Source organism: Symphodus melops (genome assembly GCF_947650265.1).
Source record: "Symphodus melops genome assembly, chromosome: 6".
NCBI lineage: Eukaryota > Metazoa > Chordata > Actinopteri > Labriformes > Labridae > Symphodus > Symphodus melops.
The window spans coordinates 3,109,264-3,129,082 of NC_136696.1; the positions used below are offsets into that span (position 1 = coordinate 3,109,264).

General features: G+C 43.3%; 2 protein-coding genes across 2 annotated transcripts in view; one reads left to right on the top strand and one right to left on the bottom strand.

The window, feature by feature from the left end:
* Window positions 1-8,819, bottom strand: e2f4 (E2F transcription factor 4). The gene is made up of 11 exons (XM_079346035.1): window positions 8,422-8,819; window positions 6,844-6,953; window positions 5,502-5,663; window positions 4,991-5,034; window positions 4,837-4,901; window positions 4,571-4,759; window positions 4,313-4,400; window positions 4,065-4,208; window positions 3,124-3,171; window positions 2,982-3,026; window positions 1-1,849 (listed from the first exon to the last, which is right to left on the bottom strand). Exons 1-11 carry the CDS (start codon window positions 8,584-8,586, stop codon window positions 1,734-1,736), a joined length of 1,176 nt encoding a protein of 391 aa, XP_079202161.1. The 5' UTR covers window positions 8,587-8,819; the 3' UTR covers window positions 1-1,733.
* The window catches only part of ferry3 (FERRY endosomal RAB5 effector complex subunit 3), a 21,529-nt gene continuing 10,445 nt past the window's right edge, over window positions 8,736-19,819 (top strand). Inside the window, exons 1-5 of the mRNA XM_079346030.1 lie at window positions 8,736-8,826; window positions 10,566-10,721; window positions 12,072-12,260; window positions 13,427-13,572; window positions 19,029-19,210. Coding sequence (XP_079202156.1) covers window positions 12,080-12,260; window positions 13,427-13,572; window positions 19,029-19,210 — 509 coding nt within the window. The 5' untranslated portion in view covers window positions 8,736-8,826; window positions 10,566-10,721; window positions 12,072-12,079. The remainder of the gene's footprint in view (window positions 8,827-10,565; window positions 10,722-12,071; window positions 12,261-13,426; window positions 13,573-19,028; window positions 19,211-19,819) is intronic.

Genomic DNA, 19,819 nt, shown 5'->3' on the forward strand with positions numbered 1-19,819 from the left:
TCGAAGAATACCAAAGTGTTTATTTTGTGTCATATGATGCGACTACAGCTTAGCAACATTGAAAAAGCAACAGTCCATGGGATTCAGTCGCATTCCCCTCCTCCTCCTCCTCCTGCTGCTCTGTGAAAAGGATTAAGACAAACTCACAACACCGTACAAACACAACGATCGACCACGAGTGGATGAGGAGCAACCAATCGCTTCACAGTGATGTAAAGTGCAACGATGAGACAGGAGGTTTTCATAAAGCACAAAGCTAGGCGGATAAATTCTTTAAAAGATGAAGTGTTTAAGCCCCAAATTAGTCGCAAGTAATAATATATCCATCAGGTATAAAAAATAAATGCTATTCTATACAAGCGGGAGACAGAGGGATATACTCAGTACATGGATTCATGTGTAATCCAGGGCCAAACAGGACACAGAAAGCACTGCGGGAATATGGATCATGTGGATATTATTCTGTCCAACGAGCGAGAACTCATCCTGACCTGAATCTCACCTGTCGTCTGCAGAGAAATGACTGAATGAGACATTCAAAGGAGAATTGATCATGACATGGGGACTATATTCACTGCATCAGTAAATAAATGCACCCCAAATACATACATGTCGTTTACATACAAATGAACTGGGTACAATGGTTTTAATAAACATACATAATAATGGAAACTACACAGAAGTCAATCTGGAGAGGGGAAGAAGAAGCGATTCCATCCGACGTACACAGTTAAATTATATAAAATCACAGGCCGTACATAAAAAAGGCAAAGTCCAAAAGTCCAGAGGCAAAATGAAGGCGAAAGCGAGCTTATTTTTTTATATTTTAGGGACCAAACCTCTCAGTGCAGAAGTGTGGATGTTGAACCAGGGAAAGGTGCTACTTCATTCTGACAAGCGTCTGAGAATAGTTTGACTCATGAGATGCGACCCCCTCCTCTTCATGTCACAAAGCGTATTCTCGTCGTCAGTAATCCGTCAGTACGCTCCCGTGTCTCCGAGCGGCACACAAAGACGGCGCAGTCACTGAAAGGTTTGATTTGAAACAAACTGAAATGCTCCGTTGATTCAGAGACAATCAACAAAGCACATAAAGCATGCTCATTTGCGTCTGGTACCTTTGTGTGTTTGCAAACTGTCGCCCTGCATGCAGTACAAATGTAGTTCATCTTTACACAATAGGTTGGTGCGCTGGTATTACAAAATATATACTCTCTATGTACACGAGGACAGTGCATATTTAACCAGCTGTGTTTGGACTCGATTCTTGGGAGATGGAGGCTGAACTCTGTTTGTCCACTATGACTCATTACCTGACAGGAGAAAGGGCTTCTGGGTTTTTCTTTGAGATACAGAACTCAGACACACGCACGCACACACACACACACACTCATTTAAAGTATGTCCACACAGTTTCACTCATACACAAACATGTTTTATCACTCATAACAGTCCAAAAATATAAACATTCGTTCATTATCCTGGAATCATTTTCCTGGGAAAGCAGAAGGTTAATTGTTTTTGTTTGCGTGTATTTCTTACGAAGCCATCCCGTCAGCCTGAGCTCACGGCGTCAGTGCACGACGTGTCTCGAGCACTGGTCAGATCTTGTTGGCTTCGCTCCTCCTCTCAGCTTCACCGTCACTGAGGGGGGGGGGGACATCTTGGAGAAACTGAAGGTGGATTTAGCATGATGGGAAACTGTCTCCCACTTCTGACGACGGCATCAGGGGTCAGAGGTTGAGAATGGGGACGTCGAAGAGGTCGCACAGGCCTTCCGTTTCATCCAGGTTGTAGATGTAGTCGTGGTCGCTGGGTGGAGGTGACAGGCGGAGGAGAGGCGAGAACACTGAGGGTGAGAGAAAGAGAGGTGAGGCATGCAGGCTGTTTCAAAAGTCGCACAAGTTGAGTTCAGATCAAATACAACCTAAAAAAGGAGGCGCTGAGAACCAGGATGTACAACCATCGATGTTTGGGCCCTTACAAGTTTCATCCAAAGACTTTAAATGTTTTTGTTTAAATGAGCGATGTCACCTCTTTGTTGCTGCAGGAGACACTGAAGTCCTGTCTCAGCCTTAACTTTAAGTCAACCTAACGACATGCAGAGAGCTGGAGCTGAGGAGGATTTTAAGCCTCCTGACGTATAGTTACAGCGCCCCCTGCCTGTCAATCAGGTCAGCTGCTCGCCTTATTGTGAATAATTCTTATCCTTCAAAAAACCCTAACAGGAGTCAAAATTGTAAACGTGGCCAGTTTTAGCTGCGTCACAAGGGTCTCTTAAGGACAGAATTCCTTCAGTGTTTGTCTTTCACCTCCTCTTCTCAGACGCAAACAAATCCAGCAATTAAATGTGTCAACACAGTTTTGTGTAACATTCTGCCTGGGATGAGTTTCCACAATCACAAGAGGGATTAAATGTTCCTACGGTCCTCTCCATAGAGCACTAGGTTGGTCAATTTTTCCAGCATGGTATAACACTTGTGTCTCTAGTCTGTCTACAAACCCCCCCAAATGATGAGAAAACTCCATCCTTTCTGTCTTCTGCCTGCTCCACTTTTCAGAAAATGTGTGCTCAAACAGGCCGTTTAGAGATTTTCCCTTCATGACATCACAAGGGGCAGTAGCCCCTCCCCCAGGTGGGTGACACTCCCACAGCTAGGTGTTTGTTCTGCCCTCTGAGTCTGCCTTCTCACCGTAAACAATAGGACATGGAGCCAGAAAGCAGCGAGTACACCCGAGCCCTTCCAGAGAGGGGGCGTGGTCAGACACAGCTCATTTACATATTTAAAGGTGGGGGTTATAGGCATGATCAAATACAGGATCAGAGTGGATTTACAACAAGACCATTTACACACGTTTTGGGGACCTCTCAGACTTATTTAAACTGAAGAAGAGGAGAATATGTGACCTTTAATTGATTTAATTTGCTGTCTGTACTTGTTCTCGTGTCAGGTGTTAAGCAGGTGCGTTTTTAAACGTACCTTCTGATGACATCAAGTCCTCCAACAGGTCTCCACTCATCATCTCTGTCAGAGGGAGAGAAAAGACACCGGGGTTACTCTGCAGGAGAGCTATAAAGCAAAGCACAAAAGAAGAAGCTTGTTTTGTGACTCTCCAAAGTACCTTTTGTTGGATCGAACATGTCCGAGAGCTCTTTGGGAAAGTCCAACACTAAAAGGAAAAACAAACAGCATCACTTCTGCTTCACAGTCAACACATTTTGAAGGATTGAATTTCACTAAGTATCCTTGTTGGACATCTCACAGTCCAACATCAGCTGAGAATAGCTACAAAGTTTCAGGAACGATAAGATTCAACACCTACTGAATAATATAGCCCTGTTTCCAACAAGAGGTCCGGTACGGATCAGTACAGTTTGCTTTGGTTCGGTAAAGCCTGATCCTGTTTGTGTTTCCACAGCCAACCGTGCCCTGTTTGGTAGGCGGCGTGTAAGCCGGATGCCGATAGCCGCGTCAGCTACATAACAGCATCCCATCATAGCAGCTAATCGCTAATAGGCTAACCCGTTAATAAATTCACCAAAGGAGAAAAATGCGACACAAATAAAACCAACGATTGAAGACATCCATCAGTTCATCTCCTCTGTCACTGACATGTGACTCTTTATTACAAAACACAATCAAGCTTTGTTTCTGTGCCGTGAGGAGAAATACACATGAATAAACAGTCGGCTGTGCATTTAAACACAGCGGGGTTGGGTTTGCCGCTGTCACACAGGAAGTGACGATTCTTTCAACCAACGGACTGCAGTGTTTAGCTCCACCTTTTAGGTTCATATCGATATTCTTGGTACCCCAACAGAAGGGTCCCAAAAAGTAGGACGGTACGGATCGAATTACGGATACGGTAATTCTGGGATCTTTCCCGGCTCTATAGAAACACCACAAAATGTGTGCCGTAACGAGACGAACGGAACTGAACCGCTCGGTGGAAACAGGGCTTTATTCATAATCTCCACCCCCACCTCAACGTCTCCATCTTTGAAAGCTTTTTTCTCCCACAGACAGAGAGAGAGAGAGAGAGGGAGAACATGTAAAACTCACATTCAGAGGGATCTGATTTAATTGGCTCAAATACTGCTGAGGCAGAAGAGGACACCGATCCATCCAACGAGGCGGAGGACTGTAGCTGCTGGGTGAGACCGGGGGTGTCTGTTGTTGGGGTAAGTGGCGTGGTGCTCGTCACTTCTGTAGATAAAAAACAATGTTGGTTCTCCTTAAATGACAGCACATTAGATACACTGTGGAGACATTTGAGATTTAACGCCGTGTGCCTTATTGTCTTGTCCTACCTGGCACTGAGGCTGTCTGGTTGGCTGCTGGGGCTGAAGCTGCGGCAGAAACAGGTTTTATAGAACCTGCTGGAGATGCTTTGGGCACCTGAGCAATGCAAAGATGAAGGACAGAAAATGAAAAAGTGGACAATTACTTTCAAGAGATAGAAGTACTAAAAGTAGAAACACAGTATGATGCCGAAAGCAGATGAAGACATGTATAGAACCGATACATAAAGAAAGCGTGTGTGTGTGTGTGTGTGTGTGCGTGCTGACCTGGAGGGAGGCAGCGGGCAGCTGAGAGGTAGGCGTCGGTGCTGGGAGGCTTTGAAGGACGTCATCAGGAGGAGGGACAGGTAATACAACAGGGGAGGCACTGGACGGGTCCTTGTTGACAAGCAGAACCTCAATGGGACCAGATGAACTCTTGAGACGGATCTGGTACTTCCTCTGTCCGTTGAGGACCTGGGTAGGAAAGACATTATGTTTAAGACATGAGACAATCAGAACACACGTAGGAAGACAAACCACACCTGACTCACCGCTGCAGGTACGGGGACCTCGAGTTGTGTACCAATGGGAGCTCGGATTGCGAGGAGCGTGTCCCCTGAGGAGGAAGGACAAGAAAGTGATGAGCGATGGAAACTGTGTTTAAGAGAATCAAATCTTTACATGCTGAGCAGTCGGGATGAATACCTTTGAAAGCTCCACAGAGGTCTTCATGTTTTACATACGCTACAGTGCAATGTGTTAAGGATCAATCAAGAGGAAACGTGCCACAACAACTTCAACGGCAAAAAATCCCAGAAAATAGCTAAATCAAAAAAAAGTAAATATACAAAAGATAAATAACAAAGGCTGAGTTCAAACAGGTTTTTAGGCTGTAAAAACTTATTTAAACATGTCAGGGTTCCTGGAGTCTTTCACATTGGCTTCCTTTTTTCAAGACTGAAGGTTGCACCTGGTCACGAAACACAATTCAAATAAATATGAATACAGCCGTCATTAGTCCCGCCCTGTTTGTTGCCCTAATGACGACAACATCAGGGTTATTTTCTCAGACTCTCCAAGTCACCAAAGATCACCTTCAAAGATAAATAATTCACTTTGCAGTGCAGAGGCTTTACACTGGTAATGACCATGGGATACATTTCTGATAGTTTAATGTCACCTATACATTCCCCTGACAACACGCTGTGAAGGATATGGGCTGTTGTTGGAGTCGTCCGTGACATTCTTGATGCTCTGCTGAACCCAGACCTTCTGCTGGTCCAGCTCGTGTTCCCTGAGAGCCAGGTCATCCAGCTCGGCCTTCAGATCAATCAGCTTATCAGCAATCTCTCTGGTGTTACAGCCTGGACCCACACCCCTAAAAACAAAGGAGAAAAACATCACTACGTGGAGGCAGTGAGTAAAGGCAGCCTCACACTCTCGTGAGCACACGCTGTGTTGTTTCATGCAGGTTCAAGATTCATGATGAGTTTCTGGTTTAACAAAAATGTACAGTACTGAAGACTGCTGTGTAGGAAGAACCAAACACACTAAACCTTTTTTATTTTTTTTTCAGATCACACGTTCGGAAATGTATGAAGAGATGTTTGAATCTATAGAGCAGTGTGAGTTTCAGGCTCCTTGTATGATACACACTGTCATTCTTACTGGGACACTGAGAAGATAAAAAACACCAACTGCAAAAACAAGGACGCTTCAAATAAAAGGAAACAGTTATGACACAATTTTCTGGATGTGGTTTGTAACACCTGCAAAATGTTGAGCTGTTAACCTAACTATAAAGCCGTTTTTGGTTTTTCCACAGCAGAAAGTAAAGACAACTTTCACATTTTAAGAGCATCTCAAACTGATTTTCTCTTTACGTCCTCAGGAGGGTTGAGCTGCACCGCCGATGAAGTCACCTTTACTGGGATTTAACGGTAACATCAAAAGTCAAATAGTCGAGGTATGTAGCAAATACAAACAAGTTCTTACTTGCATACAAATCTGTCTCGACATTTATTAATGCAACAAACACAGAGCAGCACCCTTCACCAGGTCTGAACAAAGGACACATTCATCCTGAGCACAAGTTCACATCAAGCCACTTAGGGCTGTATGTGTACACATTTCTATTTAAGAGTAACTGCTCTGCTGTTATGACGGAGAAAAACAATCACAGCGTTATAATGAGCGTGCTTAATGACGATTTCAGACTTTGAAATGTTGATGCCATGCTAGGAAACAAAAATTGATTGGCCTCAAGTGGTGAGCATGTTGGCTCGAACCGTCATTTAATAAATAAAAAGGAGCTTTTTAGTGAGCAGACTTTGTTTCTGGGAAGTTAAGAATGTATTTGTGCCATTTAGACAATTAGTAGGAATGCCAAGTATTTGCAGGACACACTAAGTATGATTCCTTTCAAGAACTCTGCCCTTTTCTCATACATGTATCTAATGTGATTATGTAGTTTAAAAAAAAAACCCATTGAAAAGCACATTTTCCCTTCTTCACGAGAGGAAACTGTGAAAACAGATAAAGCATAACCTTTGACTTACTTCCACTGGATGCTGTTCTTTGATTTCTTCTCTATAAGTCCAATTCCCTCCAAAACATTAGTGATGTCATAGATTCGTCGTTTCTGCCTCACTGCCAAGGTGTCTGCCGCCTAAAAGAAAGGGCAAAAGCAATGTAACTACGACAGAGAGTATTGGTGCTTCTGAGCTAATAAGACAGACAAAGACAGCCCCAACATGTCTGTGACAACTGGTGTGAAGCCAACACGCACTGTAAGTGAACCCAGATATTTTACGACCCATCATGGAGTACCAGAGAGTCTGAAAAAACGTCCTTTCCGGCCCGGCCGCTTGGTGTTTATCGAATGTATGACAACCATGTGGCTGCTGCTGATAAGAGGCCTGAGAGTGCAACACAGGTCAGCTAAATGACAGCAATCAAACAATATATTGTATCGTTACACAGTTCATATAACATCCTTTTCTTAAACACTTGTGAAAAAAGAAAAAACGAAAACAGACTTCCTCCAAACATTTGAACTAACATCTGGCAAAAGGAGATTAAGCCACAGGGTTAATCGTAATCTATTAGGGACAGATGTTTCTTTGAAAGGGAGATATGTCTGGGTGTGAACTGCTTTCATTATTTAATATGCCGTGTGTAGACAGGTGAAAAAAGGAAAAGGCATGAATGTTCAGTACTGAGTGTAATCAGTCGCTGTCAAAGAGGAACGTTGCTCTATCTTATAAAGTAATGCATGGCTGGTCAAACTGCCATCTGGTTGAAATAAACAACATGCATGACAGAGTTTTAGAAAGTCTTTCTCTGCATGTTTGAATTGAACAAACAAGCACAGATCAACATATTTTAAAAAATCCTAAATTTAATCGTGCACAAAAATGTTGTTGTTGTAGTTTTGGGGAGTCAGTTTCCACATCTGTAGGGACTTGAGTTGGGGACTTGTGAGGGTTGCCTCCTAGTTCAAGTCCTGGTCCAGGGACTTACCATGTCACTTTCAGAGTACTACCGAGGTACCGTTGAGCAAGACCCCTCAACAGATCAGGAGGCGCATAATGCTTGCCCATAAGGTTATACAAAATCAACAGTGCCAGGTCTGTGGATCAGATCAGCTACCTCAGAGTCACACAGATGTTCCTGAAACATCCCGCACTGCTCCTTTAAAGGCTTCCCTTTATATATGAAACAATCAAAGACTGACAGGGATGTCGTTAGGGAACAAAGAGCATCAATCAGGAGTAATTGTTCATGTGTGAAGATGCAGAAGCGTCAGCTCTGAATGGGAACGACAAAAGCTGACCCACTTTTTTATCAAGTTGGGAGTCTGCAGGAGGGGTGGGGGGCAGAGTCTGAAAAGTTGACTAGTGTCCCCCCAAAAGATCAGTTTGTAACCCCGATGTGTCCTATTTTATATAACATGACACGATCTTAAAGTGGAGGGTTTTTTTAAGTTAAAGAGCTTTAAAAATCAGCACTCATTCAAATTAGCCTGTCACTCGACTATGCTAGGCTAGGCTAACAGGCTAGCTAATATACATGAAACCTAACGACTCCAACTGACATGTGCTAGCTAACAACAAAGGCTCGGCCGCCTCGCTCACCGCCTTCAGATCCAGCACTCCGTCCTTCGCCTCCTGCAGGAGAGTCACAAACTTGGTAGTAAGCAGTCCCAGGCTCTTTTCGTGCCTGCTGGGAGTCTGTGGCTGCAGCGCGTCCCCAATAGCTCCCAGTTCGGCTCTGTTACTGGTCGTCTCCAGCTCCATCATCGCTGCTATCTGGACCAGCTCCTCCGTACTTCCCCCCCCCTCGACGACCAAACGAGCCCAGGAAAGCACGCTCCACCGCCGCAGCCAGACACACAGAAAACCGGGGGGAGCGTGTGGCTGTGAGGAGCTGCTAAAACGAGCGACTCTGACCCGGTTTGAACGAATATATGTCTCTGAATCGACCTGAACCGAGCTGCCGGATTCAATGAGCAAGCAGAGGAGAGCCGTTGGCCACGCGAGGTATGACGGGACGGTTGAAATGTGAGGGACCGTCTGCAAGTACTCACACCGATTTGAAAGCGTGGGACTAAGAAGATCCTTTAAAAAGAAATACAAAACCAATTAAAAAAGATCAATTAATTAATGTATGATAAAAAGTAGGCATTTTAATTCATCAAAGTATTTTTAAATTATTTTTAAACTGCAAAAATAGAAACAAATATTCGGAATTATTCGGTGCGGCTGCTTTTATACGCTCCCTTACTAATCAAACTTGAAGAAAACACGCACGCGTTTACGAGTGCGTGTGCACACGTCCATCCATCCGTACCATACGATGGACCAGTGGGTCTCAGCTCGTCTAGCCTCAGGAGGACCATAGTTTATAAAGATGCACAGGAGGACCCAACACCTTCCACTGTGAAAAATTGTTCAGATAGTTTTCTCCCAATCAGATTTATTTACTGAAAAAGTAGTTTTGAATGTTAAATGCAGTTTCGACCTCAGTCTGTACAAAACATTTGATAAAGTTTCTTAACTTTATCAAATGTTTCATGTCTAAAAACGCTGCACAGACAACAAGTTTAGTCAACAGTTTTTTTTCTAGCCACCTCTGGGTCCAGACCCACCAGTTAAGAAGCACTGTATATATTTTAATTTACAGTCTGTTATTTGTTGTTTACTCAAATCCCCTTTATCTTTAGCACATGGCCTCAGCTATTCTTCCTGGGGGCCACACCATGATCAAACAGATAACATATTCCTTACAAAATTAAATTAAAAAGAATCATATTTAAAAGTTAATCTCCACCTAAATAAACCAATTTACAATCATAAGCAATACATTCAATATGAACCTATATATGAATTGAAGAAGGCAAAGCTAAGAATGATACATAAAACATAAACTATCACACTGTGAGTATTTCTGTTCAGAAAAATAAAATGGTCTTACGGGAACACTTCCCAAAGGTATTCTGGTTTCCAAAAATAACACCACTGAAGGAAGTAACAAGAAACTGGAACTTAAGGTGACTTGATTTAAGTTAAACAAGTAAGACATACACAGTATAAACAACATTGCTGATAACATTTATATGAATCAAAAGTTGTATTAAAAAAGATGGGCTTCTTTTAAACCTCACACATCTAGGATGTTGACCGATTTAAGGTTATTTAAATCTGAAAGGAAATGTTAGATGAACCATGTTTTGTGTGATGGGTACTTTACTGTCTTGTTTACAGTATGCATGTGCCATTTATTTACTGGTTTATTTCTTTACTGGTTTATTTTGGATGAGGGAAGGATTAACAGCAAGTGTATTCAGATAGCTTATTTATGCACCAACCACATAAACTGACATAATAAAGTAAATAAATAAAAAAACACGACGTGTGAGAAATATGCCGTAGAAATAATATGCAAGTAAAAGTCAATTTAAAAAGTCTAAATAAGTTTCAATAAGTCATTACACAGCAATAGGCCTTCACTAATCTGATTTATTTTATGTGCACAAGTGATTGTGTAACTTTTGGGGACTTGAGGGGCTCTTAAGTGAACTTCATCCATCACTATAAACCAAACATTTTGACCAGCAGGGGGCGCTACTGCATAAAGAAAAAACCCACGATGAGCCAACGTTCATGTAACTTCAGCTTCAAGAGCTGCAGATTCGTCACTCTGTGATTCTGCTCAATGCGTGAAGGACTGAACAAACAAATATACATGATGTTTGTTTCCTTATGTGCAATGCTTCCAGAGACATGCTCCATCCTCACAGTGTCAAACATGTGGACACACAGCTGATCCTGCAGAGTGACGAAAGTGTTTGTACTGTCTCCATGTGAGGAGTCAGCTGACCGACCCAAACAGTCTGCTGCATCCTCTGCACCAGGACACACCGTGAAACCTGCAGGTAAACACACACACCTTTAAAAGATCAACATCATGTGGAGAAAACAGCGGGGACTCGGTGTGACATGTCCTCAGCAGAGGGACTGTCTCTGATTGTCTTTAATCTTTGCTCACTAATGTTAGCTCTGTTGCTAAAGCTAACAGCTCTGCATGTTAAAGAAGCAGGAGATGATTTGGATGATATTTGGCTTTTTGCTAGTTATTTTAAAATGACATTCATGAAGTTTTCGTGTCACTGTTGTGTCGTTATTGAAACGATCTCTGTTTGCTTCATGGTGGCTCTACAGGCGAACAGATGAACTTTCAATATAGCTCAATACACTCTCTGCTACGGGTTAAAGGTCCAGACACGAGAAAACACCATGCACAGTTAGAAGAGGAATCTGTGCTAGAGATGCATCGGACTGGGATAATCAGGGCACATACAGATGTTTTAAAATCACCTTTCAGCTGATCCAGATGTTTGATGTTTCTTTCACACAATGCGACCTTTTCTCTCATGTTTGACAATAAAAAAAAACAAGTCAGAGTTTGTTCAAAAGGTAACTTCCTCTTCTCTGAGTCAGTAGTTAGGTGCACTACAGGTGCAGATGTCAGCAGCATTAAACAAATAAACATCAGCTAATAATCGGTTCATGCCACATTATGAACCCATGTGCTGATGTCAGGGTGGATATCAGCCGATACTCATGCATCAGTGCATCCATCATCGGTACCCAGGCTGGTAACAAACTACATCTGATGTGGGACAGGACTAAAAATGATTTAATTTCCAGAATAATTTGAATAATATGTTTTAAAGCTGCAGGGCTGTGTTCATATCTTTACTCTTCTATCGTGTTATATTGTCAGACGTTGATACAATATGTGAATGTTCAATATGTGCCGTTGTGTTTTTTGGTGTGCACTGTGATGTGTTTTTCTGTTTACATGTGGATGGTGTTGTTTTTATTTCTTGATTATTCTGTGGAGGCAGCACAGTGTTTGCAGCTCTTTGAGACAAAATCCTTCCCAAGGAGACAATAAAGTGCGTCGTATCGTACGTAGCGTATCTCTTAAACCTCTTTATCTCTCTCACGCTACTTGAAGTCTCTATATGCTTGCCTTCTAATAGTCTGTCCACAGATGTACACTGCAGTATCATTTAAAGGCTCTAATCATAGACTACATTACACTAATGAAACCTGGCTGCAGGTAGTTTGTTGGTGCATACATCTTACAGCATTTCTTATATATGCTGTATAATATCATTGTCATATTTTTTTGTTAATCTGTAAAATGTCTGAGATATTTGACTCAATTAAACGGTAAACTAATTGTTGGATATTTTACCGTGTCACCTGTTTTCCAGCTGCAGCTATGAAGAAGAATAAAGGCAAAGTCAACCCTACCACCGGGAAGGAGTTTGTGTTTGAGTTCAAGGCGGGGAAACACAACTGTGTCCTCAAAGTGCCGCTGCAGTTTCCCGTACAGGAGAACATCAGCGACCTTCACGGACGCCTGATGCTGCTGCATAAAATCCCCTGCTACATCGAACACGGTGAGGTTGCTGCTCCTCGGTGAAAGAAGGTCACGTAAAGTTACAGGACTGGTGTTTGTTTTGTTAAACAGCTGGCAGGCGATGTTCCTTTCTACGTTAACTTTGCATCCCCTTCTCGACTTTTAGAGCTCGTATCTACAGACCTTACTTCTGTTTTGTTTCCTGTTCGATTGATTTTTTTCTGATTTTAGTTCACTTTATTAATGTGTATTTTTATGTAGTGTACAGTGTCCTTGAGTGACCTGAAAGGCGCTTCAAATGAAATGTATTATTATTATTATTAAACGCCAACCATCGAGCAAACTTTATTCAAACTGATTTACTGCATGATAGAGAAAGGTACTGATCTGATCTCCTCTCCCTCTGGACCCTCACAGAGGTCTGCAGTGCATGTTAGTATGTAAGTGCTGGGACCCATCATCATGACATCACACGTTGCCTAGAAACAGGATGCACCTTTAACCAACAGTATAAGAAAACAAAAACCCCACATACACTATGCTTTACTTTCTTTAATAACAGTGCTTCTATGTTTCAGAACATCATCAAAAGTCTGACAAAAACAGAAATATTCATACTGTGTTGTTTTACGCTGAAACTCTTCAAACGTGCTATAAATAACCACAAAGGGAACAAGCCGTCACTTCCATCACGTCCATGCTTGCTTTGATGAAATGCAGTGACTTGTTTTCAAACGTTATTAAATACTGCTTCATTATACATATACTTTAAACATTTGTTTACGCCTGGTGAGAGGCTGGACCGTCACGTCCTTCACTTCACCACGTTTGCAATGAACTCTGGGTAAGTCCCACAGGAAAAGTCTGCTGATTCCTGGATCTGCTGCGAGCAGTCAACGTTGAAGCCTTGGGTTATTTTGCTGTGAGAGAGGACAGAGTGGATAGAGTGAGAAATCAAGGAGAGAGAGAGAGAGAGAGAGTGAGGGGTGACATGTGGCAGAGCCACTGGTCAGACTTTGACCCGCCTGCTCGCTCTGAGGATTAAAGCCTCTGTACGTGGGGCGTGCGAACTAAGCACTGGGTCACCGGCGTCCGGCACTTGATGATTTGAAAGTGGGACAGCACTAAACACTCCTAGCTTGTGCAGAATTAAAATTCTTGACGTGACTTTTTGTTCCCCTCGTTTGTGTGCATCTCTTCATGCAGAGCTAAAACACTCGCTTTCTAACTTCATCGAGATGGAGACCATCCTGGATTACGACAGAGAGGCAGAGCTGGCCCTGCAGAGAGTCTCGGCGGGGGAGGTCGACGTCAACCAGCTCACCAATGCATGGACCAGGTCTTATGTGGAGGTACGAACATGTACTGTGTTTCAGAGTGTTTGTGACAGCAGGTGTTTGCTAAAAGCACAAAGTCTCAAAGTGACATATAATAAAGGTTGAGCTGAGTAGAGCAGGAGCCTCATGTTCACCACTCAACACATCGACTACAGCTTCACCTCTCGCCTTCTGATGAATGTCTACACCTCTGTCTCCTCCACACATGTCCTGTCTCCTTTCCTCTGTTCTACTTATAATCTGTCCTATGCTGACCCACTACAGAAAAAAAACAATGGATAAAATCACGGGGGAAATTTACAATCCATCCCTTTTCTCACACTTGTGATTGAGTAGAGTTCATAGCTGTAGCTCATATTAAAATGTGGAAAAAAAAGGCATTTTTTAATTTAAAAAAAAGTAAAAGCTTCCATGTATTTTGGATTCATGAGATATAAAGTGAAATATTTCAAGACTTTGTTTTAGTTTTAATCTCAGTTTTTACGGTTTACAGCTCATGAAAACTCAGGATCTTAAAAATGTTACAAAATCCCGTCGGACCTTCCAAATATAGGATTTATAAAACAGGTGTGGACCCTTCTGAAAAGTGTGTGTTTATTTACACACTCTAGTCGGGGGTCTGTTTGCATGACGCATGGCGGCATGGTGTGGATCCTTGATAGGATCCTTCAGCTCGTCTGTATTGTTGGCTGTCTCAGCTCCGTTGATTGTCAAAGGGGGTTCAGGTCACACGAGTTAGCTGGCTAATCGAGCACAGTTACACCACAGTAAGTTGACCTGTGGTTTTGGCTCTGTTGGCAGGCGTAAAGTCCTGCTGGAGACAAATAATCAGCCTCTCTGTGAAGCTTTCAAGCAGAAAGAAGCATCCTTTACACGGCTGATTTCATCCTACATCTAATAAAACACAGCAGATGACAGGGCGCTGGAGTCCTGACCTTTGACAGCGGCCTTGAGCCCGATTGTGTCGTTGGGTCTGGGTCTGTAGATTCTCTTTTAAGGGTTCAGGTCACAAGTCTTAAAGTTTACTGATAATCGATAACCCTCCCCCTTCCCGATTGATCTACTTCAATGCAAGCAAGACATTTTCAGTAAATCTGAAAACCAAAACCATCAATGATCTCACTTGATACATGGAGTCAAACCGGGTGGAGCATAAAATGAGTAAGGGATGAACAGGGTGTGCAGCAGCTGCGATGAAACGTTAGCGAGTTGCTACGTTGGCCTGTATGTGGTGAAAAGATTGGCCGATGATTTTTTGTTGTTAAATTTATCATCGGCCAGGAAGCTAACTGAGGCTTGAGTCTCCTTCCTGTTGGAGTACGCTGCTCCCTCCTCCTGGAAGCCAGATCTGCGGGCCTGGTTTCCTTGAATGTTTTTAAAGGTCTTCTTAACGATCGGACACATCTGGCTTTAGATGTTTGAACTAACTCGTAATGCCCTTTTTTGATCGCCTTGTTGTTAGATAGATAGATAGATAGATACAGTTGTGCTCATAAGTATTCATACCCATACTAAAATTAACTAATTCTCAATTCTTTTCTACAATTAAGCTTGGATATTGCGGATACACCTATACTAAGGGAGACACAGTTGTTACACAACAATCCAGAACACATTTTAAATGGGCTGATGAGGATTATGTCATTTGTTATAGTATTTCTATTTTCACCCCTGTTCAAATGTATTCATACCCTTGTCCTTCTGAAGTACAAAGGTAAATATTTTTCCTGGTTCAGGTACTTTTTCACTTCATAGGTGTGTCCAATTAATTAATTAACAATTGAAAGTGAATATTGGTTGCCAGAAAGTTCACTGGCCCTATAAATTAAGGAGTATTGGTGAGTCCACTGTCAGTTCATCATCAATGCCAGACTCGACACCATGGTCAAGCAGAAAGAACTGAGTGAGGACCTAAGATCCCGTATTGTGGAGGCGCACAAGGAAGGTTTGGGTTACAAAGCAATATCCAAGTGTTTTCAAGTCCATGCAGCCACAGTCCAGAGTATTGATAAGAAGTTTAAGGCATTCAACACAGTGAAGAACCTTAAAAGACCTGGAAGGAAGCCCAAAGTGTCAGACAGACTTGCCAGAAAATTGGTTCGGGCCGCCACCATCAACCCACGAATCACCACCAAGGAGATGTTGCAGGGTGTCAGTGACAAAGGAACCAGTATCTCCAGACAAACACTCCAGAGGACATTGAACAGGGCAGGACTCCATGGACGCCGACCACGGAAGACTCCATTGCTCAAGCCTAACCACACAAGATCGCGTCTTGACTTCGCCAAAGGTCACCTGAATGAAGAAGAGGCCTTTTGGTTGTCGGTTCTATGGTCAGATGAGGTAAAGATAGAGCTCTTTGGGCACAGAGATGTCGCTTATGTTTGGCGAAAGAAGGGTGAAGCTTTCAAACCAAACAACACAGTGCCAACTGTCAAGCATGGAGGAGGAAGCATAATGCTGTGGGGCTGTTTCTCAGCGAGTGGGACCGGTAACCTCGTTAAGGTGCATGGCATCATGAGGAAGGAACAGTACATCAGTACCCTCCAAGAGAACATCCGACAGTCAGCGGCAAAGCTTGGTCTGGGGCCACAATGGATCTTCTAACTGGATAATGACCCCAAACATATCGCCAAAATGGTCAAGAAATGGTTTGAGGACAACACAATCAATGTTTTGAAATGGCCAAGCCAAAGCCCCGACCTCAACCCTATCGAAAATCTGTGGAGGCAACTCAAGATGAAGGTCAAAGCAAGAAAACCAACCAATTTTCAGGACCTGGAGAGAATTTCAAAGGAGGAGTGGGCCAAAATCCCAGTGGAAACATGCCAGAACCTCGTAGTAAACTACAGGAGACGTCTTGAATCTGTAATAGCAAATAAAGGCTATGCCATTAAGTATTAAATCATGTTAGAAACAGGGGTATGAATACTTCTGAACATGACATTTTTTGCCAATTTGTTAAATAAAGCTGAAATAAGAATGAAATTTGTCAGCAAGACATATGTTATATTTGTGAAAGCCTATTTCAACCTTTTTATGTAATTAGTTGGAGAATAAATGAATTTAGCAAAGAAATACACAAGCAATAGCAAAACGATGCAAGGGGTATGAATACTTATGAGCACAACTGTAGATACTTTATTGATCCCGAAGGAAATTCAAGGTTGGTACAAGAGACCGGTTATGCAGCGTTACATTCATGCGCTTATTTGGCTTCATCTCAAACCTTGGGAAGGGTAAGGGGGAGGGTGTGTTACAGGTAGGATGCAGGGGAGGGGAGGCATAAAAAACACTACTTCCATTCTGTGCCTCTGAAGGGAGGCACAGGTTGAATGCAGGGAAAAAACATTGCCCTTGACACATACATACAGTAGCACATTGTGTAAGGGTGGAAGACGGTGTGTGCGGGAGATATGCATCATATGTTTGTGTGTGCGTGTGTGCCTGGCTTCTCCGGGCTCGCTCAGGTCAGGATGTTCTCACTCGCGATAACCGGCGGAAAACACTAAGTGCGCTGTGGAGACAGCCTTGGTGTCTCTCAAAGTTCGCTGATAGTATTGCAAAAACACAGTCCCACTCAGCGGAGAATGTCCTTGGCCTTGGCTCCTCCGGCAGATTGATGATTTATGAGCGATTTTGATGAATGGTTCATTCTGTGATTCCTTTATTCATGTTTAATGTTGTCAGTTGTTGAACCATGTCCATTGTGCTGCTGCCCGTCTTGGCTTGGACGCTCTTGTAAAAGACATTCTTCATCTCAATGAGACTTTTTTTCCTGTTTAAATAAAAATATGATCTCGTGTCAGCAGCAGAGGAACAGTGTTGTTGGTATTCGGCTGCTTTATCAATGATCCATTTAATCAGTTTGGATATCTCTACGCAAACGTTACCTTCAGGGAACGTTAACCCCGGTGCTGCAGGCATGCTCCAAATGGCGTGCAGGACGGGTCGTGTGCACCTGTCATGACCGGCAGATGATGGATACACGAGATCTGACTCACTGTTGCCCTTTTTAACTCGTGAACGCTTGAAGGTTCAAAAATGTCAAACGCGTGTGCAGTGCATCCTTTTGAGCTCCCGTAGGTCGGAGCCTGAGTGAAACTGCACTGATTTCATTCTTGGCAGGTTTTCTTTTAACACTTGGTGCTGAACTCTGAAGGTTTATCTCCCTCTCCATGCGTTGGAGGCTTTGCTGCAGGGTTTCTTTAAATTGTCCTTGAATGCCCCAGCTTACTCTGGTGCAGTCATGGATCATTGAAGTCATTTAAACAGAAGCAGTGCATCTGCAGATTCATTATTCATGAGTTCTTGAGAGGAAAAAAAGATCCCATTACATGAGCCTGCATGCTGTGCTTAATGTGTTCTCATTGAACTCGGTTACACTTTGATGCCTTTTCTCCCAGAGGTCCAATATTTGGCGGCGGACGCATAAATCAGAGAATAAAGTCATCAATTTCAGATCATGGGTCAATAAAAGCAAACCAATGAAATGAAGCGTGGTGACAAACCGACGCATCGAAGTGTTGCTTATTCATGCGCGACGAAGGGCGACAAGATCATTTGGTTTTACGCTCTAAAGTTCACGGGTTCAGTCTCCGCCGCCGCCGCCAGTCCGGGGCGGCGTTTATAAAAAGACGAGGCCTGCCTCTGCCCTCGTCGTGAAGCCGGCTGCGCTCAGACACGAAGGAGCGGCTGCTTGTTAACTATTTACTGCAGTCGCACAGAAATACACATGGACGCCTTCCAGTGTCCATCGTGTTTGTGGTCGAAAGATTCCTGGGCCTCGTATAAATAGAGGGGGGGGGGGGGGGGGGGTTCACATTCTCAACACTGTTCTGTTGCTTTTCTAATTATGGAAATGGTGCGTTGAGCACAACACCCCAAACTGTGCTGATGTTGTAGTTTGTCTGAAAACAGAACTTTTTTTTTTTTACTGCGAGTCAGCATCTTGTGGTCGCTCCGTTCATCACCCTCATGTGATAAGTTGTGAGTGGTTCAGCGATCCTGCACGCTTTGACAAACGGTGCAGTGAGAAGAGAAAACTACAGACATACCAAACGTAAATAAAAACTCTCTTCATCAGATTATAATCTAATGAAGAGACCTTCTCCACTTTAAAACTCTACGATTCCTGTTCAGAGCCAAACATCAACAGTTACCCCAAAAATACGTTTATCAAAGTAGATTTTTCTTCCTGTACTGAGAACAGTTACCTCTTGTTCATTACATCTCAATAAAACGCATGCATGTGATCATGAGTCGGGAACACTGAGAACTACTTCATTATGGGTCATGTCATGCTTGTGCATGAACTGTGCTGTGTCAAAGCACGTCTCTTTAAAGCTCACCAGGGCCAAAGAAGTGGACCGTGCTTGAGCAGAGATCAGAGCATTCACACGAGTGAAACGTTAAATGAGGCTTGTTGACTCTTTTTATCATGATGAAGTTTTCTTCCTGTTCCGTCACAGACGACGCTGGAGCACGCTCGACCCGAGGAGCCGAGCTGGGATGAGGACTTTGCCGATGTCTACCACGAGTTGATCCACTCTCCTGCCTCGGACACACTTCTGAACCTGGAGCACAACTACTTTGTTAGCATCTCTGAGCTCATCAGTGAGAGAGACATGGAGATCAAGAAGCTGCAGGAGAGGTCGGTGTCCAACCCTGATCCTTGAACTTCTAGCACAAGAGACCGTGTGACCTCACAGCTCTTTGGCAACATGAAGCCGTTTCCAGAGCAAACTCCAATAAAGGAAATGATAATATATTGTTGCATTCACCTTCTGCTCCATGCAGAAATGTTCATATAAATGCAATACACATGTGGGCTGTTTTAGATCAGACAGTGAGTAGAAAGGGGAAAGGTGCTGCAGGTCGGAGTCGAACCCGGGCCGCCAGCCTCAAGGACTTCAGCCTCCCTACATAAAGCATTTCATAACCCCGAAGACCGTCTTCACCCCAAAACTTCTTTATTTATAAGGAGAGGGCAGAGGGCAGAACAAACACCTAGCTGTGGGAGTGTCACCCACCTGGGGGAGGGGCTACTGCCCTTTGTGATGTCATGAAGGGAACATCTCCAAACGGCCTGTTTGAGCACACATTTTCTAAAAAGTGGAGCAGGCAGAAGATGGAGAGGAGGGACTTTTCTCATCATTGGGGGGTTTGAAGACAGACTGGAGACACATGTTAGAGGAACAGGGTGATAATAATAATAATATGTGACCTTCGCACTCAGGCGCTGACAGGCAGAGCTCTTTAA

What these genes read in the sequence shown, in the direction of transcription:
- e2f4 (XM_079346035.1), bottom strand. Translation starts at nt 8,586, where the DNA reads ATGATGGAGCTGGAGACGACCAGTAACAGAGCCGAACTGGGAGCTATT. An exon ending in AGGTCCCCGTACCTGCAGCG is followed by an intron (nt 4,760 to 4,836) that starts GTGAGTCAGGTG and finishes TTTCCTACCCAG; the next exon opens with GTCCTCAACGGACAGAGGAA. An exon ending in GGACTTGATGTCATCAGAAG is followed by an intron (nt 1,850 to 2,981) that starts GTACGTTTAAAA and finishes TCTCACCCTCAG; the next exon opens with TGTTCTCGCCTCTCCTCCGC.